General features: G+C 45.4%; 1 protein-coding gene across 1 annotated transcript; it reads left to right on the top strand.

The window, feature by feature from the left end:
- Positions 1 to 3,609: 3,609 nt before the first annotated feature.
- Positions 3,610 to 22,725, top strand: LOC146195510 (evasin P1180-like). The gene is made up of 6 exons (XM_084597841.1): positions 3,610 to 3,685; positions 6,171 to 6,212; positions 13,188 to 13,253; positions 17,130 to 17,185; positions 21,176 to 21,244; positions 22,311 to 22,725. The coding sequence occupies exons 4-6, from the start codon at positions 17,150 to 17,152 to the stop codon at positions 22,572 to 22,574; spliced, it is 369 nt and encodes a 122-aa protein (XP_084453967.1). The 5' UTR covers positions 3,610 to 3,685; positions 6,171 to 6,212; positions 13,188 to 13,253; positions 17,130 to 17,149; the 3' UTR covers positions 22,575 to 22,725.
- The last annotated feature ends 1,767 nt before the right edge of the window (positions 22,726 to 24,492 follow it).

Raw genomic sequence — 24,492 nt, 5'->3', positions numbered from 1 at the left:
AATCGAAATCTACATCGGACAAACGGAAACCGAAACGTTGCCCGCATATGAGGGGAAACATAACCTAGACTTAGACGCTCCCATCACTAGGGCTGAAGTCCGAGCTGAGATTATTGGATTAAAGACAAGATCATCCCCGGACCTGACGGTATCACGAACACTATTATCAGAAATCTAGACGACGAGTCAATCACAGCCGTGACAGAATACATGAATAAGGCATGGGAGACTGGACAACTACCGCAGGCATGGAAAAATGCCAGTATAGTCCTCATACCCAAACCGGGGAAGCCGCCAAAACTAGAAAACCTAAGACCCATATCACTCACCTCGTGCGTGGGAAAGCTAATGGAACGCGTTATTCAGACGAGACTAACCAAATACATGGAGCAAGAGAACCTCTGGCCACACAAAATGGTGGGCTGCAGGCCGGGGCTAAGCACACAGGACGTGATGCTCAGACTTAGATACGATATCATAACACATAAATCTTCAGATACAAAGACTATTCTCGGACTTGACCTAACCAAAGCCTTCGACAATGGCAAGTATAAGGCAGTGCCCGAAGGTCTCCAAGAAGTTGGAGTTGGAATCAGAACCTACAACTATATCAAAGATTTTCTCACTAACAGAGAAGTCACCACGAGCTTTCAAAGCGCCAAATAACCCACAGTCACCTTGGGTAGCAAGGGAACGCCACAAGGCTCTGTCTTGTCTCCCTTTCTATTTAACATTGCTATGAGGGGGCTACCAGCACAACTAAAGCAAATACCGGACTTGAAATTTAGCATGTACGCAGATGACATATATCTCTGGATAAATAAAGGTAGCGACGCAGAGATAGAGAACAAACTCCAGGCTGTCGAAAATAAGGTGGTTGAGTACGCTGCGGAGCGCGCTCTATCCTGCTCATCGCAAAAGTCAGAACTATTCATCTAGAACCCCAAATAAAAGAAAAATAAAGCAGACATAAAGATAAATGTAGAAAACTACCCGTTTCCACAAGTAGAGGAAATTAGAATCTTAGGAATGATCCTCCAAGCAAGAGGGCAGAACACAACCACCATCAAAAAATTGGAGAACTGCGCAGCCTAAGTTGCGGGCATATTCAGAAGAGTAGCGGTTAGAGGACACGGTCTCGGGGAGCGCAGTCTACTGAAAATGACACAGGCCTACATCGTCAGTCGCATATGTTATGCCACGCCTTTTCTCAATCTCAAAGACGGAACGTGAAAAAATCGAGGTCATAATTCGAAAATGCGTCAAACGGGCACTAGGCCTCACCTGTCTCCACATCAACAAAGAAGCTGGAGAAAATGGGGATTCATAATACATGGCAGCTCACTGAAGCTGTCAGAATCTCTCAACTGGAAAGACTAAGTCAGACGGAGACAGGCAGAACCATCCTAGACTGGGTTGGACTCCAATCAGACCGAGGCTCACAGACGAAAACATCTATCCCACCCAACATAAGGGAACACATACTGGTGCCACCCTTACCTCGAAACATGCACCCAGACTACAACAAAGAACGCAGAGAACACAGAGCCAAAGCCATCGCTAAAAGAATGAAACGCAAAGCAGTCGATGAAGTTGCTGATGTAGACGCATCATGCGGACGACACGGAGAAGCTGTCTCGGCAGTAGTAAATCGAGAAGGTGCACCTAAAATTGCGGCCTCAACACGCACCCGTGACATTAGTACAGCTGAAGAGGTCGCAATAGCGCTCGCATGCACTGGTACACAGGCCAAAACTATAATCAGCGACAGCAAAACGGCTCTCTGGAATTTTGCAAAAGGACGGATCACAGAGGAGGCCAAAAAGATCCTTCTCATAAATCCCATTACTATAACCATATTCACCATATGGATACCAGCACACGAGTCTGTCCCTGGCAACGAAGCTGCGCACCTGCTAGCCCGAGATCCCTACCACCGGGCAGCGGTAGAACAGCCCGAATGCAAGGGAATTAAAGATTGCGCTATCACATACAATGAGATCACAGAATCTTACAAACTAGATCGAAAAGTATACCCTCCCCCAGATAGGTCTCTCACTAACAATGAAGCACGCATCTGGAGGCGATTACAAGCCGATAACTACATCTGTCCTGTCTGGGTTTTCTTAACACAGACCGGGGAGGAAGAAGATTCTAAATGTAAAAATTGCGGACAAAAAGGTACGCTAGATCATATAATATGGCAATACGCCGATTCCCCAGGCGCCGGCATTAACATTTATAGTAGACAAGCCTGGGAGGTTGGGCTGCGGAGCGGAGATCCCACCGTTCAGCGGCACGCGACCCGCCCGGCGGCTGAGGCCGTGAAGAGAGCTTGTAACCTCACCTGGCCTCAGCCTGCGGGGCCCTCCTGACCCGCCCCCCGAATAGCGTGCCGGGGGCGGGAGATGAAGGGCTCCTTTCCGGTGGAAATAAAGTTTTCATTCATTCGTTCAACCATCATTTCATTGAATGCATTGAAGTTCACCGGCGTTCTATAATTCGTATAGAGGAAAGGAAAGGCGCAGTATCTGACATATAGCGGAATCTCTGCGTGCCGGGGGCTGGAGATGAAGGGCTCCTTTCCGGTGGAAATAAAGTTTTCATTCATTCGTTCAACCATCATTTCATTGAATGCATTGAAGTTCACCGGCGTTCTATAATTCGTATAGAGGAAAGGAAAGGCGCAGTATCTGACATATAGCGGAATCTCGCTATCATTCTCGCCCCGCCGGGGTGGTGCAGTGGTAAGACGCCCGACTACTGTGCCGGAGTTCCCGGGATCGAATCCCGGCCACGGCGGCTGCGTTTCGATGGAGGCGAAACGAAGAGGCGTCGTGTGCTGTGCGATGTCAGCGCACGTTAAAGATCCCCAGGTGGTCGAAATTACTCCGTAGCCCTCCACTACGGCCCCCCTTTCTCTCTATCCACTTTCACTCCCACCTTCATCCCTTCCCTTACGGCGCGGTTCAGGTGTCCACAGAGCAAGTGTGACAGATACTGCGCCTTTCCCTTCCTATGAACCTACCTAACCAACCAACCTAACTATCATTCTCACTGTAGACTAGGGAATTATGGCGACCGTTTCATGATCCGGGGCGTGGCGCAGTTGCACAGCGCTAGGTTGGGGTTCGAAAGTATGGAGGTTCGGTTCCCTGGAGGAAGGCGAGGTTAATTCATTTATATTGATTCAATGGTGATTGGGCATAGGACTTCTTCTTCGTCGCTTCAAATGTGGTGGCTCTCACGCATGCGCATAACTGACGGGCACGCTCACACGAAACTCGGCTCTGACCCGCGTACTGTATGTTTACGCATAAAAACTGCCGCTTCTATGCAGCTCCTTCAGAACACGACCATCCTCATGGGTTGTGTTAAAGGAATATTTTTCAACTTCCAAAATGGGAGCTAATTCATTTCATTTCAGGATTCGAGCTGAAATACAATGAATTGTTTGCTTATATGCACCGAAAGCACAGGGTTAGTATTTTCAATCGTAAGTCATAACCGCAACTTACACGGCTCTCCATGTGTACACGATGCTTACTAGAGTCGATGTTGCGTATGTCGATGCGAATGCATTGTTGCCTGTTTGCCATCGCTTTCTAGCTCATTTGATAACACGTATAGTTTGGGGTTGCAGAATCAACTACCGAATGCACCACCTCTCCGTATACTGATCATGGTAAGTGTTCTATTGGTCAACTATTGGAACAAACCAAGATATATTTTCTACGCGAGGAACTGTTAGTCATTGTAGTAGAAGCCTGGCACAGGCAAATGAGATATCGATTGCTGCCATGCGTAGGTTGAGGTGTGTGAAGTAATCTGTGAGCAGTGTTAAGAGAGTGGCGGTGAATGTTGCCTGTTCAAACTGAAATAGCATTGTATCGCATTGCCACGAACAAAGAACCACTCCTTCCCCAAAAGATTCATTATACGAAGGGGTTCAATTAAACATTTCAGCTACTACTGCTGCTCGAAACGTTTACAGTGAAAAAAAAATTAGCGCGCCAAAAGCGAGACAGGGGACGTTCAAAGCCAGCTCCCTCGAGACTGTTCTTGTTGGTTTCACCGCACCTTTTAAATTATCGGCTGTATGCATTTAGCCTCGTCGATCAGGCTTCGGATGCTTGGACGGTCTTTACGAGAAAGGGATTGGGTTATCCAAAGGGTTAAATAAGCCCTATTAAGCGAATGATACGCATGTGTAAATTCATGGTGTCAAGTGGGAATGAAGTATCGCATCAACTATAGATATGTTCTCTGCTGCAGTTCATCAATTGTTAGGATAGTGCTTGATACAATGCACCTTGCATTTGTGTTAAACATAGTCTTTTCGCATGGTTCTCTGTTTGATTGCATCGAGATTTTTGCGCATGTTTGTTTGTTGCGTACCGATCAGTTTCATTTTTGAAACCTTGACACCGACTGAACGGTGCTTGTGTTTTGTTCATTCTGTTCTCGCTTTGTAGTCTGTACTACCGTTATATCACTCCTATCTTTGTCCTGACCGGACTGATAGCATCGCGAATAAATGAATAAAATTAATGCATTGAGCGAAGGATGTGAACATTTGAATCTATGGCACTATATGGGCCTTATTGATTTATTTGGTATTTTGAACTTTTCGAATGAAACCTGCTATGCTCACAGACACTACGATGTAGCTATATTACAACCTTTCTGCATGAATCTTTTCCAGCATTGTTTGCATTGCTGTTCATTTATTTTTTTTTCTCTTTTATTGCATTGAATGCATCACTTTAAAAGACCGGTGGCTGCTACTGAGAGCGTCAAAATAAATAAAAAATAGTAAGATCACTCGAAAAGAAGATAAGGTACAGCTTATGTTTCCATTATCATCGAACATAGTTTTTCTGACCTCCCACAGGCTGCTTAGGGCCTCAGATCGCACTTTTGAGGACCGTAGATGTTTAGTTGGTTTTTGAGTTGTCTTTCAAGATTTCCTCAATTGAGGGTGAAAAAGTGTTTACCTTGCTCTTATTCAGCAGCACCATTCTGGACATTGCAGAAGATGTACTTTACATAGCGTCTCCGTTGATTAGATTGACAATATAATACAGAGAAAAATGACGCCATACGTAAGGTAATTAGAGCAGTACAGTACTAACAGTTTTGCCTCGTCACTGCATGTAGGGGCGAAACAAAAGGACACGATATAAGATTAATGACACATTTAAGCTCTGTGCTATTATGTTTTCATTGGGCAACCTCCATGTTCAATCAATTTCGGGTTGAAATAATTCGTTTAACGTTTTCGGTTCGTGAACATCAATATATAGGAGTTCCAGCGTTCAATGACCAATTAAATATTCTTTTTCAATCAATCCAAGGTACTGTTCAGAAGCAAAACAATTTGCAGTCACTCCAAGGTGCAGTCCTCAAGAAATATATTTTTAATTTCCAAAACAAACAATTGAGAGGCACTTATGCTCCGCATTTAAGATTACCACGTAATAGCGATAATGGCTCCCATCTAAGTCAAATCAATTAAAACAATCTTTACATTCATATCTAAACAATCTATTAATATAAATTATTCATAGCTAATCTTGTCGTTTCTGGTTCGCATATATGCTATTGGCTACTCACTTATTCTCTAGTGCCTCAATTTATGCTTTTATCATCTCGTGCACTTACATTAGCACACAGTTTTACGCGACCTACTCATATGTGAAAGGCAACCTGACAGAAGAAGCTTAGAAGCCTTGCTTTAGCCAAACCGTGCAGGCATACCGGTGTGGCTTAAGATCAGCTTGCCTTACTCTTCGCTTAGGAATCTCAGAAAGATTGGCAACTCACAACCCATCTAAACATCTAAAAAGATAAGCCTTACTTGGCTGCCCATTTCATGTCACATGTCCTCGTAACGTCACAAATAGCACCAACTGACCAGTACTCTGCATTGCCACCTACCGATTTCCACCTATCATAGCCATGCCGGTGGCTTTGCTCCCAACGCAGAGAGCTTCGGCAGCTCCGACAGCGCCGAATTTCCTTGGAATGCTGCCTTCAAAGCTATCTCTATGATATAACCGGAGCTTACTCAGCCCGCAAAGTCTCTGATTCCAACATTCATGATGCGTAATTGTTCTTGCCATCTTTTCCTAGCTGACTTGCTAACTTTTTATCACGTGGGGTTTCAGAATCGAGTTCATTATATACCACCTTGGTGCCTACTGACAGTGGTAAGTGTTGCATTGGGCGACGGCTGGGCGAAGACCACAATTTTTCTGTATAAGGCGGAATGAAACAGCGGTTTATAAATACGCGGATGACTTGTATACGCGACGCAGAGTGAGAAAGGAGAATAGGCCTCGTATGCTTTAAATATGCGTGTTCATAGGTGTCACATGCTCATAGCATGTTCGTAGCCACAGAACGTCTGAAATAATTAACCCATACAGGCTACGAGTTTATAGAACAGCAGTGAAAGGTGCCCGTTAAAAAAAAGAAATAGCATTTTGGCGGTCGCCATAAACAAAGTACCGCTCGTCCCGTAACAAATTACTTTGTAATAATTATTCTTTATTATACTACATCTGTTTAAAGAGTTTGTCGTTGCCAGAATCACAACGCCTCAAACAAAATGTAGCCGATGGTTTAAGTAGGCACGCTAACAATTTAGGTTCCTCTATTGTACCGCCACATCTAAGTAGAATCACTTGGCATAGGGTTCATCAGGAGCATCTTTAATTACGTCGGTCTGTTATTTTAGCCTCCTTCTTTAACAAAATTGTGTTGTGTTGTCTGTGAAGCTTTGTTACAGGTTAAGAATGCTTAGCCGCTAAAGAGCGTTTGCCGCTTGATTGTATAGTATATAAGCACATCGGTCTGTGATACCCTAAGGAACATTGAAAGGGTCATTATTACAAGTGAAAATTGCTAGACAATTCCCTGTTCCCTTAGATGTTTAGTTTATGAAATCACATTATTAATAAAATTACGTTTGTTTCAGGCACATTTTTCATTATGTAGGGACTGACGTTAGTGTAATCTCGCCGTTGCCTTTTGTGGGCAGTGTTTTATTTTAGCCATTGCTTGCGTTTGACCGTAGATTGCGACGTTATGTGTAATCAGTAATTTCATTGAAATCTCTTGTTGGCCGAGTTGGTGGTTCATCTTGATATAGGTGATTTATTGGACTCGCCAAATCAAGGACATGATAGGTAAAAGTGTGTGTCTGCCTCGTCTCTCTTGCCCTTGTATTTGCGCAATGAAATCCCGTGCATTAGGTATTTACCGCTGAATTTCGTACGCTTCGTTTCTTATTTCGTTTTGCACCCACCCTATTAAGGTCATTGAAACAAAACCGCAGTATCAATAAACAGTACGTAAATAAATATTGCCAGGGGGCGCTCGAAAACGTACGAAAACCTCAAACCGTGTATATCCACCTGTACCGCCTCTATTAAGCTAGCCCCCGTCGCCACCACCGTGACAAATCTGGTGGAGGTGAGGTCTGATGTCCCGTACCCCTACGCTAAGCAGAAGTGCTAGTCATAGATTCGAAGAAACGCCTGTTCACCGCACCAGCCGCAGGCAACGAGGCCTACCACCTGCGTTTTCCCCATCAGGCATGACTAACGGCAACCACGACGTCGTCACAATGCCTGGCGCGACCCCCACCTACATGACATTTCAGAATCCCCGCGTCCCAAACACCTTTCACGGGGACATCTACGAAGAGGTTGAAGACTGGTTGCAGCACTACGAAAGGGTAGCTACGTTCACCCTCGGGGATGATGCCGCCCGGCTTCGAAATATCTACTTCAGCCTTGAGGATGGCGCTCTGACGTGGTTCGAGAACCATGAAGAGCAGCTGCCTTCTTGCAGTGAGTTCAAGCGTCATCTTGCGGACACTTAAGGTAGCTCAGATCGCCGTGAACGGGCCGAACGCGCTCTCCAATCTCGGGTCCAAATGCCTAACGAAACCGTCGCTGTGTACATCGAAGACATGACGTGCCTCTTCAAGCGTGCGGATCCTACGATGTCCGAGGACAAAAACTGCGCTACCCCATGCGTGGCATCGAAGAACAGCTTTTTGCTGGCCTGGTGAGCAGCCCGCCGAAAACTGTCGCAGAATTCCTTGCGGAAACATCCACATTAGAGAAAGGCCTTCAGCAGCGAGCTTCGGCACAGGATCCTACCCTCCCCGCCGCCTCCATCTCTGCTGAGTTCCCATCGCATGGCCTGGACACATCGGCGCTACGGGAGCTCGTGCGTTCGATTCTGCGCGACGAACTACGACTGCTGTATGGCACACCTCAACCAGCTCCAACCTTCATTGCGAGCGTTGTCCGCGACGAGGTGCAGCAAGCGCTCCGGCCTCCGTTTCTAAGCGGTGAACCTCGCCCTACTCCTCCTCTTACGCCACCTGACGGTCACCGCCCCACATACGCCGAGGTTCTGCATTACGCGCCGCCCTCTTCGCCGTTCCTGATTCTTGCGAACGTAGCTGTGCCGAAAACAGCAGCCCCCGTGATCCAGTACGTCACAGATTCCCGACCGTCTACACGGAAAGCAGACGAATGGCGTACCCCCGAACGATTTTGTGAATGACCAGAGCTGGGTTGTTCCGTATAGTCTGCGGCAATCTAGATCACCTTCAACCAGGCTCGCCCTTCGCCATCTGCTGCGAGCTCTTCATGGGCAGCGCAGGGTCGGTCGCCCAGTCCCCAGCGGCAAAATTGAAAACAGCGACCTTCGGGGGTAGGCTCGCTTGACATCGTTGCGCGGGAGATCCCCCATCGACGCGGATCCAGGAAAGACGACGCATCGACATTGGAAACGTCTCCGGTTATCGATCATAAAGCCACCTCGACGCCACCACGACGCACGACGCACCACGACGCCGGTGGAACCGACGGCGCAACAACGCACCCGCAACGACAACGAATTGCCGGTGGGACAGATGACGCAACAACGCACCTGCAACGACGACGAATCGCCGGTGGAACGGACGCTGCAATAACACACCTGCAACGACTACAAATTGCAGGTAAAGCAGACCGCGTACACCGACGCAGAGCACTCAGACTGAGAAGCCTGATATTCGCGAGCAGCTTTTTTGGACATACCCGTAATACTGGACGGTCGCCATGGTCGGCATGTTCGAGCTTTGTTGGATAGTGGCGCTTATTATTCTATTTTGAGCAGCCAGTTTGCCGCAGTTCTGAAAAAGGTTTTGACTCCATGGGCTGGCACACACGTTCGCACTGCGGGTGGTGATCTAATTACTACTCTGGGCATGTGCACGGCCAGAGGCCAAATTCAAGAGTCAGCATTTGTGGTAAGCTGCCTTGTTCTGAAAAGCTTTTCGCGTGACCTGATTCTGGGCGTAGATTTTCTGCGTGAATATGCGCAATTATGGACCTCCGGGATGTTAAGGTCTCGTTTTCAACTGAGAAAGCAGTGGCCCTTAGCAGTGCAAAGCGACCCCACAATGTGCTTCAAGTTTATGCGTAGAGAGTCACGCTGCCACCCGAAACCAGCACCTTCGTTAATGTCAAATGCAATGCACTTCACGATGGGGACGCAATAGCCGAAATTAACGTCTCATTACTGTTGACGTAAGGAGTCTGCGTGGCCCACAGTTTGATCTATATTCACCGTCGTCAGTCAAAGGTACTTGTTACCAATGTTTTGCGCGAGTATCGGCACCTTTTTGTGACACTTCCGTATCTTTCGCCGAACGCATCTTTGATGTATCCGAGTGCTTGTCCACTGAAAACGTGATACCGCCCACATCCCTCGACAATCCCGATGTCAGCTCAGAGCTATCGGTAAGCCAGCGTGAACAGCTGGTTTCATTGTTACTCGATTTCAGGAAGTGTTTTGCATCGTAATCAAAAGTGAATCAAACACACATCGCCAAGCATCAGATCGTGACGTTCGATGATGTACGCCCAATCTGCCAGCACCCCTACCGCGTCTCTTCTACTGAGCGCGAAGCTATTAAGTCACAAGTTAAGGAAATGCTCGAAGATGATGTTATCCAGCCTTCAAATGGCCCATGGTAATCCCCCGTCGCTCTAGATAGAACGAAAGACGGCACGTTACGTCTTTGCGTCGATAACCGCAAACTGAACACCGTAACCAAAAAGGATGTTTACCCCTTGCCGCAAATTGACGACTCTCTCGACTGCCTTCAGCGTGCAAAGTATTTTTCGTCCATCGATCTAAAACTAAAAAGTGGATACTGGCAGATTGAGGTAGATGAGCGAGATCGTGAGAAGACGGCCTTTGTCACATCCGATGGCCTTTACGAATTTAAAGTTCTACCTTGTGGCATGTGTTCAGCGCCGGCCACATTCCAGCGGATGATGGACACTGTCCTCGCCGGCCTTAAATGGCAGTGTTACCTAGTCTACCTCGATGACATAGTGGTTTTCACTGAATTGTTTGCACAACATCTTGCACAACAACAGCCTGCGGTCAGTACTCGAAGCCCTTCTATCCGCTAACCTGACACTTAAGCCACAAAAATGCTACTTTAGCTACCAAGAGCTTACATTTCTCGGCTATGTCGGCAGCGCCACTGGCGTGAAGCACGACCCGGACAAGCTTGCTGCTGTAGCGGAATTTCCGATCCCACGTGACAAGAAAGCTGCTCGCCGATTTCTTGGCTTGTGCATTTACTACCGGCGTTTTATCCGATAATTTCGCTGATCTCGCTGAACCGCTGACTCGGCTCACCCGGGGAGGCACCCCTTTTATTTGGACTCACGGGCAAGAAGCTACTTTTGCCGAGCTGCGTCTCCGTCTCCAATCGCCGCCTGTTCTAGCCCATTTCGACGAGCAGGGTGAGACAGAAATACACACCGATGCCAGTATCATTGGTCTTGGGGCGGTTCTCGTGCAACGTCAAGAGGGTATTGAACGAGTTATCTGCCAGCCGTACTTTATCCCGCGCACAGTCGAATTATTGAACTACTGAAAAGGAATGCCTCGCCATTATTTGGGCTGCTGCGAACTTTCGCCCCTACCTTTATGGTCACCCATTTAAAGTGGTCACTGACCACCATTCCTTGTGTTGGCTGGCCAACCTGCGTGACCCATGCGGCCGCCTGGCGCGATGGAGCCTTTGCCTACAGGAGTTCGTCCTCACTGTAGTCTATAAGTCCGGACATAAGCATGAAGAGGCTGACACGCTCCCTCGTGCGCCCGCCGATGCTCGCTTCACCAGACACGGACGATGCTAGCAGTTTTCTCGGAGCTGTCGATGCTTCAGATATGTATCAGCAACAGCGCGCCAATCCAGTGTTACGAGCCCTGATCGATTATTTAGAAGGTCAGCCAGCCACCATACCCAAATGCTTTTCTCAGAGCCTCTCAACTTTCTGCTTGAGAGGTGGTGTGATCTATAAGCACAACTCTAGATCCGAGTCGAGAACCTACCTCCTCGTGGTACCCACAGCTCTGAGAGAGGAAATTCGATCCGCGTGCCACGATAAACCAACTTCCGGCAACTTGGGCTATTCTCGCCCACTTGCTAGAATACGACAGACATTCTACTGGCCCAACCTTGCCACTGTTGTTAAGCGCTATGTCGAGAGCTGTCGGCAATGTCAGCGTCGGAAGGTTCCGCAATCAAAACCTGCAGGCCTTCTCATGCCCAAAATACTACTACGCGCACAGTTTGATCATGTCAGCATGGACCTTCTCTGTCCTTTCCCTTGGTCCTCCGGTGGCAACCGTTGGATAATCATCGCCACAGACTATCTGACTCACTATGCCGAGACCAAAGCATTACCTAGTGGTACAGCATCTGAAGTTTGCTCATTTCTTTGTACACCAGATCATACTGCGGCACGGTGCTCCTACCTGTAATATTACTGATAGAGGGAATGCCTTTACTTCGCAAATGGTGACCGAAGTTTTTCATCTCAGTGGTACGGCGCATCGAAAAGCTACTGCTTACCATCCGCAGACCAACAGGCTGACGGAAAGATTCAATAAGACCATCCCGGACATGCTGGCGATGTATGTCGACGGCCAGCACAAGACTTGGGATGTGATCCTACCCTGTGTGACATTCGCGTACAATACGGCGGTCCAAGAGACGACACCTTTCAGGCCGTTTCACCTCGTTTACGGCACGGAGGTTCGAAGGATGCTCGACGCAGTGCTCCCTTGCGAAACAAATAGCGAGCTTTGTTTTGACGCCTAGCAGTTTGCCTAAGATGCTGAGCAAGCACGCCAACTAGCACGCATCCACATCACCCAGCAACAGGACAAGGATTCACGCCGGTACAACTTCCGCCGCAGGCAAGCTTCCTATAACACCGGAGACCAGGTGCGGGTGTGGACACCTGTTCGACGCCGCGGCCTATCAAAAAAGCTAATTTGCCGCTACTTCAGACCATATGAAATATTGCGGCGCTTCAGCAATGTCATCTACGAGGTGCTCCCGGATGGACCAGAGCACAGAAGCCGTCGGCTAAATCATCCAGAGACAGTTCATGTCTTGCGGATGAAGCCCTATTTTGCGTGGTGACTGACAAACTCCATCTGCAAACTTTTTTTTGTTTGCATTTGTCCACTTGTGTGCACGTGCGACTGTGTGCGTTGCGATTAAGGAGGGAGGAATGTCAGGGGGCGCTCGAAGCGAAAAGACGATGAAGTGAATCGGCTCCGCACTCGCAGGACGTACCAAAACCGCGGACTGTGTAATTCCACCTGTACCGCCTCTATTATGCTAGCTCCCGTCACCAACACCGTGACAATACATAAAAGTGGGTAATTGTTGCCTACAAATGTGCTCTGCTGCCTTGTTCCAGGCAGCTGATACCTATAGAGCTGAATAATTTAAAACCCCGGATGGCTTAGCCGGATAGGTCTGCATGTCTTTTGTAGCTTGCACGGCTTTCCTCTTGCTGCAGTTGCGAAAACAGTGAGCCTGCTGAAGACGGCCGCTCTCTTTTGATATCACTATGATCTTACCCGGGGCCTCCGCTTCTGTACTGTGTTAATTACAGTTGGTGCACTGGCAATTTTTGCTTGCCCACTATTTCTGTTCGCGCTTGTCATAAAAAGTAACATTTATTTGGTGCTGCTACGGAGCTCCATAAAAGTATGAGAAGCCCAATTACACAAAATTGTGTTATTTTGCCCAAACGTTTTTTACCTACCTCGCCCGCACATCCATTCCACTCTTACAGAATTGCAGTCAACAGAACCGACTACACCGAACACTACATCGGTGCCAACAACGACTACTCTACGCAGTAAGTGATTGTCGCAGTGAAGGGTATCACTGCGTTGAAAAATTAACTGCCGAAATATTCTTCATCCTTTTCCAGCCGATTCGTCACAGTGAATATAAACACCTGAATTTCAGAAAAGTAGGAAAAAACGTAAGACTATGAAGAATTGTTAAAGATATTTAGGTTAAGGAAACGAGAACTCTGGCGTTGAAAGAAGGTATTTTGAGCGCCGTAAGGCAATGAGTTGTTGAAGATTAGTGACCAATCATGTGCTTTTTGCTGTCGAGTACGTGACTCAGGAGGACTGCGAAATTCCATCAAATGTGTGGCAAGAATTGACTGTTCAATGAATATTTATCAGAACCGATAGCCAGTGTTTAGAGAATAGTTGTGCGGCAGAGAGAATGGGAGAAGCATCTTGCCTAATGTGTACTTACGCACAAAGTTGGTCGCAGCTGGCGGCTAGAAGCGTGCAGAATTTCCTGGCCGGACTAGCATCAGCTTTAGGTTCCTAGTATGTACAATACAGCCATACACCACGCTATACACCATCTCACGACCCGTGCTTTAGAGTAGTATATCAGCTGCGCGGCCCATCCGCTGGCGCGGCTGCGTGGGACGGAGTTCCCCGGGAAAAATAGGAGAGGCCACGCGAAACGCTGCAATTATTACTTTTGTTTATAAATAATGAGCCTGACCAAGTTGCTTGGGCAAGTTGGGAAGTATATTAGAGAGGCTTCCCTATGCATAACCTAGCAATAACCGCTTCGCCATCAGAAAAAGCTGGCTTGTAGTTCTGTCAAAACGCGTGGTATCTTAACGTTTGCACAAGGGTATACAACAACGCTGTGATCGCATTCAGTCTAGGTCATACGCCTGCAAAAAATCACATGTTGCAACGTCGCTTTGCAGTATTTTATTGACCTTCTAATATTATGGCCCAGAGATTTAGATATTGATTATTTGTAGATAATTAAATTATTGTGTGACTTTGTAAATGATCCTTTTTGTAGCAAAAGCTACACTGGCCACGAACCTGCGATTTCTTTGTGGCGGTGCTCCGGGGAGGCACAAAGACCGACCTTGAGCCGTTGTCTATCAACCGCCACAGCTGGCGGACGCCACGTGTTCGGCTCGGCGCGCCATCTAGCATGACGTCACACCGCGTGCCTCGCCGCGGAGCCGCGACATGAAAGATAGCTTGATTTCATACAACGAGATCATGGAACACTATAAGCTAATCAGGAGGGTCTATTCGCCGCCAGACCGTTCCCTCGGAAACGAGGAGGCAATTGCGTGGAGAAGATCAAGGGGGTAATCATATAAGCCCCTTCTGGGTATACGTGGCAATTTGTAAAGAGGAGAAAGGCCAGTATTGCATAACATGCGTGGAGAGGGGCACTCTAGACCATATAATTTGGGAATGTGCTCGCAGCCCTGGCGCCGAGCAAAATATAGATAGAGAAGCCTGGGATCCCTTGCTGCGGAGCGAGAACCGCGCTCAACAGCAGCAAGCCATCCGCCTGGCGGCTGAGGCCGTGAAGCAACAATGTGTCTTCACCAGACCTTAGTTTGCGAGGCTCCTGAATATGGCTCCCTTACGCCTGCGTGCCTGGGGGTCCAAAAAGAAGTCTCAGTTCGGTGGAAATAAAACGTTTTGAATCATAATGCCGCGGAGCCGCCGCCATTGCTTGGTATGACGTCACAACCCTTGCCTCGTCGTCGCCCTCGCCTCTGCTCGCTTCGCCAGCTGTCTCTCATGCCTGATAGGGAACCCAAGCTGGAGTTTGCTCCCTGCCGGAGCGGAGAGTATCGGCAGCCAAATACTGCACTGTAAAAAAGGTCATATGGTGAGGCATCTGGTAGAATGCGCTTGCGCCGAATTGTTCGGTCTCACGACTTTGCACATTGCTACTTTGCTTCAGAAGGGCTCCACCAGTTTTTGATCGAAAAAGTTAAACGACCTAGCTGGCTATGGTTTCACATCCGAAGCCACGTCTGATGTTCCAAAGAAACTACATACAGAAGAACGTTTCTTGTTTTCAGCGGCGTTACTTTTGCATCCCTTGCAACGAAGCGTGCCGCTTCATAGACGACGCAGGAACTGCATCGAATCCTTGCACGACTTGCAGCCAGTGTTCTTACCACCTTATCCTCTAGCGCTTACATTGAGAGAATGTTCACTGTAGCGGCTCATGTTTTCACCAAGAAATGTTGCAAATTCAAGTGCGATAAATTTGGAAACCATATAATGCTGAAAAAAATTTCAAGCAAGCTATGCTAAAGTTGACTGCAGCTAGCGCGGGTTCGTGTTATAGAATTCAGTTGGAAGAATCTTATCAGACTAGTAATCGATTGCTTTTCTGTAATTTCTCGATTACTTTGATGGAGCTGTAAAAAAACGGTTATTATTCAATATTCCAATGGAGCAATTATTGTTGTAAACGGTTACTTATTTTCTCTAATGTGCATAAGACTGTCACTGAAATCCAATCTATATACGACGAAGGCGACTGCACACCTAGACACTCCCCTATCATCGCTCACAACACTTGGAATACCTTGGGCGGATTTCTAAAGAAATGGGCTCTATTTCGAGCATACACGTTTGAAATAACTTGCTTCGCACTCTTGGGCATCTTTGAAACACGAATCCTCGAAATAAAGCGCTCGAAATAAGTAGTCGCGGTCGCTGCGTTCGACGTCATTTTCTGAACAACAAATGCGCAAGCAGCGCAGCGCTGCAGCGCGGAGGGCACAGCTGGCAGGGTCGCAGGGCAGTTCCAATACTTTCCCTGCAAAAAAGGTGTTTTTATATCCAGTTGGTCGCAAATGTAACATTTATTAAGCTTGCGGACAAAGCAATTATTGTTTCTGCTCGTCAAGAGCACGCACTATTTTTCACTGCCGATATGGGGAGCGCTCTAGCTTTGACAGTATTGCACCTGATGTATGAAACGGAGCATAGCGACTCGTTCGGGGCTCCTCCACTATGAAGAATCGGGCTAATATGTTGCGCGACCACCGCGACTCGCCAGTTTCAAGATGTTTTTAATATAGTGTGCTATGGTGAAGTAGTGCGTGACAATATGACTAACTGAGCGATTTATTAGATATGTGTTGTGATTATCCACATTTTATTGTTTAATTGTGCATAAAAATTGATCTTTACGTAGCATCAATTCGTACATATCTTTGTATAACCTATGTAGAATATAATAATTGCTGCACGGGACGAATTATAGGTCGTCATTATTACATTATCACCATTATTAGTTATTTATGAATAAAAATTGAAATTCATGCCATAGAATTAAGTTATCTATCTTTAGATAACATATATCGGAGCACAATTTCATTCAATGTATTGTAATTACTAATAATACGTTTTCTCGGTGTGACTAAAACTTTAATTCTACGCTATCATCAGGTAAGTTGCTGGATAATATAAATCGACTTTGAGTGCACTGTAGTAATTGCAAGCCTAATTAATATTTGTAATCAGTTAATTGTTACTAAATATTAAAATTTCCGCTACGCCATCAATTCATTTCCATGTATAGCCCATATCGAAATGATTTAACTACATTAATTGCAGGGCGTTATATATTTACTGTTATTGGTAAACCATGAATAAAATTTGAACCTGGCGCTACAACGTGAGATCATCGTTGAAGAGGTTTCCAGTAGTAGAATCTGCAAACATGTAATATCATTCGGCTATCGCTCGATCTAACCGGACTTTAAACCTGAAGTTTTTTTTTTATCTCTTCTCATTAATTACAAGGGATTCGTTGCTGATTACATGACATTATGTATTCAGTTTCGAAATAACTGCTCAGAATATAGTGTTAATTTATGCAGAATAACGACTGCCATCTATTTGTGCTTTTACAGTACCGACACGTCCACCCTGCATGTATACAGCGGTGCTTAACACGCCCAAAAGAACGGTGGGTAATGTGCTTTCACGTTTTTCGAAGTTAAAGGCGGTAGACACAGCCTCTACGCCAATAGGATATTTCTTTGCGCACGTAAAGTTACTGGGAACCCGAGACTGTAAGTTGGCGAATTTCAGGTTCACAAACTGACTAAAAGAATGTTTCTTGTTCGGTTCAGCTTCATTACTTGTTGTATTCAGTTCCTTGTTCGACGCCGACCCGATTGTGCATTTCAGTGTGAACCAGGGCTCTGACAGGTTCAGAACAAAAGTAAATAATCAAAAATTAATTTCCAAGGTGTTTCTCTTAATGCTCTTTTTTTTTTTTTACCTCAGCATGCAACATAAAGTAAAAAATCTATATTCATTTAATACCAAATTTTTCAACTCGTCCCATTTGACCGTACTGTTCAAAGCAGAACATGACCTTGCGATAAGAGCTGCAAGTGTACACAAAACTAATTTTGTTCCTAATGTACTTGCGTATTTAGAGCTACAGCACTACTGAATCCGTTTATTTTCAGGCTTGCCTCGCACGCCATTCGTTCAAATAAAACTGGATTCTCACAACTACTCAGTCGGGATAGAAGATCTATCAGAGAAAGGAATCTTCTTGTAGAGCGGTAAACGCTGCCAGGCACACCAAACAATGCCATCCATGCCAGGTTTTTGCTGAGCAGCCAATATAAAACTCTTTTTTTTTCTTCCAAGGCCTGCTTTTGACAATGTCGTGAATTATGCGAGAGTATGTCCCTAACTGTTGTTTGAGTCTGGATCTGCATACCTACGTTTAGCAAAAAACTACAATATACAGTAATAAAAAGACATTCAACGTAGATATAATTTCCGATAAGATTGATGATTGCCCACATTTAGACGGTACTCGACGGACACAAGTATAGGTTAATGCAATCATATAATTCATACACTAACGTACCAGCTAATGAGGGACTGTATAAGACGAAAAGGTCATATGCACTGAATACGCAAAAACTGCTTTTTCTGAAACTCTGGCACGCTTGTAATATGCCTCCGATTAAAATGCAGATTTCGTTAACGCCTTTAAACAACATTTACAGATGGTGTGTATAGTATTTACCTTGAAGCGCATAGAATGTAACCATTGATATTTAACAAGGAGATGGGAAAGGAGAAGGCAAAGTAGGCCATGAAGTTACAGCAAAGTTACTGAGCAACGTTCGCCTCCACATTCTGAAATATTACAACACTTCAGGAGGTTACCATGAAGAGAAAGCTGGCAGGAATTGGGACAATTTTGAAACATGGAATGCAGCCAAGAAGCTGGCTATACTGAGGCTTACTGAACTCAGTAGGGCAGCTTATGAAACACATTATCTACAAACGAGCTGCAGTGCTGCTTGACAGCTAGAAATAGTGTCTTGCAAAAAAAATATTAACGGGTTTTCCTAGAACAGGTTTCAAACTGGTAATGTCGCCATCCCCATTTCTTCACTTACGGCGGACCTTCCAACTAGGCATATCCCGACAGGTTTCTTTTTGGAGAAAGTCGTGTTGGACTTGTAGTCGCGGCCTTGAAATTCAGATATACGTGTAGACTGCAAGCGAGTTTACAAAGCAGCAAATATTCGTCTGTGCTACTAATTGTCCACCATTGTTTTACAAAGTAGAAAAGGTCTACCTAAGGGATCAGCGCTCCACCGTTTCCGTTGAAATATAACACTGATACACTTAACACGGAACCAACATCAAGGAGCACGCATTAAAATGTGAGCTTGTAACATCTGTTTCCAGAGCAGGTTAAAAATGCACCCTATCACTGAGCAGTATCTTCGAAGAGCGTTTCTGAGCATCCCCAAATATCTGATTCTTCGAGGTCTCTATCTCTGGCCAGAAAAGAGTGGTGTCATGACTATCGCGAAGAAAATAAATGTCAAATGCTAGTCGCTCTCAGGTGGACAGGTCCTGCTTATGTAGTCATGTTGATTACTTGGTTCTGTGGTAGACGGGAATCTCTATTAGACACATAAGAATAAAATACTCAAGACATCTTCCTCAGTCTCACAAACCAACAGATTCATGGCAACAACAGGAACGAGCAGGAACGGCCGACCTATGGTTCAGTACATAAGCCATAGGTTGAAGTAGTATTTACCTTTTGCCCAACAGTTCCTCATAGATAATCCCCAATGAGTACGATATAGCTGAACGTCGCGAGGAACAACGCAAAACGTTCTGGCCTCCCAAAAGACTCCTCTGCATCGAGACTAGTAGAGCTAGCAAAATTTTTTTCACCTAGATGGCGCAAGGCAAGATCTTATTGCTGCAGAAGTAGAGTTATCAAATACGAATCATAAGTAGAGGCGAGCGTGCTGCTGTTATTAATTGCCTGCTCAGAAGCGGCATTCAAGCCTTTTCGTGTAGGAAAACTTGACATAAGTGCAGTTACACCGCATATATATCGAAGCCAGTTGCAGTGCGAATGTTTCCACGTATGAAAATTTATACACAAGAATGACAACAAGCAAGCTTATCTGTGATCTGTAAGCAAGAGTACACGGTTCCCATGGAAACGAAGCGACACTTAAGTCGACATGCAGCCCTCCAACGGGCTAATAACGCATCTCTCGATAGGCGGCTACTAAGCATAACATGATTTGCATCGATGCCGCTGAAGATGGTTGTTTCGAAATGACCATTCCTTATACATTATGCTTTCTTATGCTACCAGTCAACTACAAAAACGTAGTCTCTCAATATTATTCAAGTAGAGTTAGTTTTTCAGTAACATCCAACGTTTGCCGGCTGGCAGGGGCGTTCAAATTTGCGGCATTCACCAGCTTATACCTTCCTTGTGTGCCAGGTACTAAGCATTGCTCAGCTATGACTCATTCGGAAATCTTCAAAGTTCATCGATGTGGCTTTAATTAATGAAATGCTGTAACTACTTTCCGAGAGCAGTGTTATCGTTATAGCGAAAAATTTCACTCCTATCTGTAGCCTTGTAGAGAAGACCATGCGAACAGGCACAAATGCCACATGCCCAATGTACACGCTCCCAGCAGACACATTCCCCTCCCGCCCACCTTGTTGTTGTTGAAAACTTTTCTTGTCCAACAGAGAAGGACCACACCGCCTGGGCCGCTCTGTCTCACCCCCCTGTAAGGGGGAGGGGACTTAGCGGCCCAGCCGCACGGGATAGTCGCATTATATGCTGGCCGGTTTGGTTTCGCCGGCGGCCTCTGCTGCCACCTTGCAAACAGGTTATCTTCCAATCCCACACCTGTAACCGTCTCCTTCCTAAAAAAATCGAAAACTATCAATAAGATTCATGTAGCAAGTAGGCGTGGGCATTATCATTGTGCAGCTTGCTACCTGATTATGTTATGAGCTATATGAAGATATCACAGACATTGGCGTTTCATTCATGTTATAGCAACTTCTTTTAGGCGACTTAGATTTAGGTGATGTGGAGTAGTCGTCGCCCTTTCTTTTCAGTTCAGGTTTCAAACTGAATAATGAATTTGTAGAATTGTGGTAGGAAAATGGGGAAATGGCGCAGGTATGAAGCCGCGCATCAACCGGTCAGTTTGGCCGTGGAATGCCTGATCTGATTACAAAGGTATTGTTATTTCTATTCCCCATCTGAGAAGAATAGCCGTACTTGGCAGCTCCATTCAACTCAGCTGTACCATCTGGTCTCCGGACATCACCTGACCCGCTCACCAAACATTTTTCATGCTTATCATCTAGATACCAACCATCACCTATCAGAGGCAAGCTGGTGAATTTTACAGGCTGAGAAGCTTCATATTGGCTAAGCCGCCAGCTCATCCGGCATTGTTTCCCTACATGTGGATGCTAACGCCTACGTGTTAACATTTTGTTGAGTGTGGAACGTCGGCTAAAGACCTCAACTATAAATAGCGGTTCAGAGTAATCATGGAGCATAATAACATGGATAATAAAAGAATCGCCAAATAACATGGCTCATCGTCCTGTAATTGTTTTTTTTTATAAACAGGTCCAAATTGGATGCCTATTGGAGTGTGGGACTGACAGAAAGAACCTAAAGGACGACATAGAGTGCATAGTAAGAATAATTCCTTGTTTTTGAGGCCGGTTGCTGTCAAAATAACGAATTTTCGGTATCACTTTGGTCATTCCACACTACATTACGTAACTCGGGCCATAAAAAACTGACGTCTAAACGGCATTGGAACTTCAACTGCACACTTTAACTATGCAATTGACCATCCGCCCGTTGCGGTAGACTTAGTCACGAGCTTTGCGACAAACTTTTAGGCCTTCAGCTGTTGCAAAGCACAGGCGACTTTTGCTTTTGTGTATGGCGCACAAGTGAGAGCAAAAAATCGCTCAAGTTTCGGCGATTAGTTCCTTAAGAGTACGCCTCAAATTTCCCGAAGTGTTCCACAGCATTGCAACGGCATCAACGTATAGATGGTTGGCACTTTACAGCCATAAAAAATGCGTTGGATAATGGCTTTCCTTTTTTTTAGCTCTTCTACGCACCCGCTAATTTCTGCGCTAGTTGAAGCGAAGTGGAATAATATGTCGACTACACAATAGTCGTTCATAAGTATCGTTTATCACGACAGAGGCCACAACGCCAGTGTTTGATTTCAGATAATGACACTAGCAGGAATTTCCAGGAGTAAATTGTCTGTTTCGCAAAATAGGGCAGTACGGCCATCTTAGCCAAAGACAACATTTTAGAAGGTGTCTCCATATATATATATAGTGTTACGGGCGATAAAGAAGAAGCGGGCACTGGCGTGGGCAGGCACGCTCGCGCTGGGTCAGCCATCTTTCTTTAAACGTCATCTACCGTATCGCCATCGGTCATGTTCAGTCTCATTTCTTCATCGGCTTGCCACCCAGTAGCATAATGAACGTTCTAAGCCTGCTTCTCACAGATCATATACTTGTAGGCTAGTCGTTTTTTTTTTTTTTTTGTCAAATGGCTCAGAGCAGTAGTAAATGTGGCAGGTTGAAGCAATATAACACCCTAATTACAGAATATCCGCACGTCTTTAAATGTAAGTGCCGAAATGAAAGCAGCTCTTTACGCTATCTCTTTTAGAAGCTCTCACATCATCCACATATTTGTAAATAATTCTTTTTCCTTTGTGTTTCAGAATGTTCTTCGCGATTCGCTGCTTTATATGCAGCCTGAACTCGATTACCTCTGCCCCATGGGCCTGTGCCTGAACGGCACTTGCATAGAGAACGGCCTTTACCTGACGTGCTGGAAAACATATCCAAAACTTTTTGAAAAAATATTTGGGCCACTTCGAAGGAAAACTGGGACCTCAACAACAAGTGCAACACAATCCCCAACCTCTACGTTAAGCTCAGCAGCAGTTACAAATGCTACTGTCGGAGACCCGCAGCATTCGTGACTGTTGAAGATACAAACGCCAAGGCGTGACAGGTTACATGCTCTCTATATAGACAGTTTCTTACAAACATCTCAATAAAATGTGCCTGTGAACAGCTGTAAAGAAATATAAGCATATCGCACTTACTCTGCTCTCTCCTCGATTCTTTGTGAAATCCTACTCCTGCTGCGCTAATCACTTATCCTTATATGGACGTTAAAGCGTTGTTACATAATACTTTACTTTGACGAACGTGTCGGCCTTCTTTTGCAGTAAAATATTATGTTTCAGTTGGAGCCGTTATTCACTAACAAATCCCGGAACAGGTTTGAGGCACTGCTTCTAAGCTCTCAGGTATGTACAGTAAAGAAGAGAGGCGATTTTCAACGCTGGATTTCCACATAGGTTTTCTCATGCAGGCGAGAATTATTCGTCATATAGCATCATACATCGTGAAGAGCTAAATGTGTGAGCAAGCCAAAAACGCATTCCACTTGCGACAAAAGATGCATTGCGCCGTCTGAAACTTGTATAAGATTCGAAAACTTTAATGCAGCAGCAAATGTTATCTGTCCCCTCTTCCTAAATGTGTATGTAAAGTTCTGAGTATCAATAGGTTTTTTGAAATGAGTAAACTAGACTTTGTATAAGGACGCGAAGCATTGATAGAGATTCCATACAACTCCTATCCAGCGTCATTACCCTTTTCAGGGGGAATCGATAGACATTATATTTGCAGTAACAATTACTACGGTTAGCAGCTGAATTTTAAAGATGAAATTCCACATCTTCCGCACCGATCAAACGCAGCGGCATATACATGCTTCCAAGCTGTCACACACAGCGCTAACTTCAAACAATATTTGGAAAAACGGCACCTCTATATACACAGTACATCGTCGTGATCTCACAAGTAATGCACGGAATCAGCGGGAACGAAGGTAAGTTATTTTATTTTTTTTGAAAGAATAACAGAGGGGGTACGCACGCATGCACTTCCTAATCTGGCTATCTTTTCCGCTTCGATTATTTCTCGGGAGCGCCTATCCTTACTTTTCCCAATAACAAAACACTTGTCAAGGAGCGGCATACAATCTTTGCAGGTGTTACAAGGTGCTACTAGTTGTCCATCTCTATCATATTTATGTTTAACATTGCGATTATGCTCACGAAGGCGATCATTCAAGCAGCGACCCGCTTGGCCTACATGCTGTTGTCCTCACGAGAGTGGAATCTGACAAACGACTCCTGCTTTGCAATCTGCAAAAGGCACTTGATGTTTCTTTGTACATGCAACTGACAGGTTGTGTTTTCGACTGCTCATTTTGCCTAGCCTGTCTAACTTCTCTGCGGCTGAAAAAACAACTGAAACGTCTACCCGTTGTGCTACTCGTTTCAAATTATGAGGCACAGTAAGCATGTAAGGGATCACACCCACTTTTTTCTGTTTTTCAACCGGCACTGGAGTACATGCTTTGTCTTGGGTATTCAATTTTCTTAGCAATGCTTCAGCAACAGATACCTGCAGATGAACAAGATAGCCGGAAAGCGATAACCTAGTGCACTGTTGCTGGAAACTTTTGGACATCAAATGTGGACACGATTTCTGAAGGGAATTGTGAAGACAAAGATTAGCAATCGCTCTTTTGACCAGTTTTGAATGGGCTGAATTGAAGGGTAACAGTGGCTTATTACTGCGTGGTTCGTAGGCCCAACAGGTATGACCGGGATGAAAAATGAAACTAGCATCCAGAAAGCTGAGTTTGCTGTTAGAAGGTAGTTCGAATGGTGGATTAAAGCAGTGGATTAAAGCTTTGTCTCAGCAATGTAAGTATATTAAAAGCTCTGGATTAGAAAGAATCCTGGTCATTGTCAATAAAAATGTAGAAATCGTCAACGTATCTAAAAACTTTAGCTACCTGCATACTGTCTAAGATAT

The sequence above is a fragment of the Amblyomma maculatum genome, chromosome 3 (genome assembly GCF_055883805.1).
Source record: "Amblyomma maculatum isolate TAMU_Amacu chromosome 3, ASM5588380v1, whole genome shotgun sequence".
Classification (NCBI taxonomy): Eukaryota; Metazoa; Arthropoda; class Arachnida; order Ixodida; family Ixodidae; genus Amblyomma; species Amblyomma maculatum.
This window is presented reverse-complemented; position numbering and strand designations above follow the sequence as displayed.

What these genes read in the sequence shown, in the direction of transcription:
- LOC146195510 (XM_084597841.1), top strand. Translation starts at nt 17,150, where the DNA reads ATGTATACAGCGGTGCTTAACACGCCCAAAAGAACG. An exon ending in TTAACACGCCCAAAAGAACG is followed by an intron (nt 17,186 to 21,175) that starts GTGGGTAATGTG and finishes TTTTATAAACAG; the next exon opens with GTCCAAATTGGATGCCTATT. An exon ending in AGGACGACATAGAGTGCATA is followed by an intron (nt 21,245 to 22,310) that starts GTAAGAATAATT and finishes TTTGTGTTTCAG; the next exon opens with AATGTTCTTCGCGATTCGCT.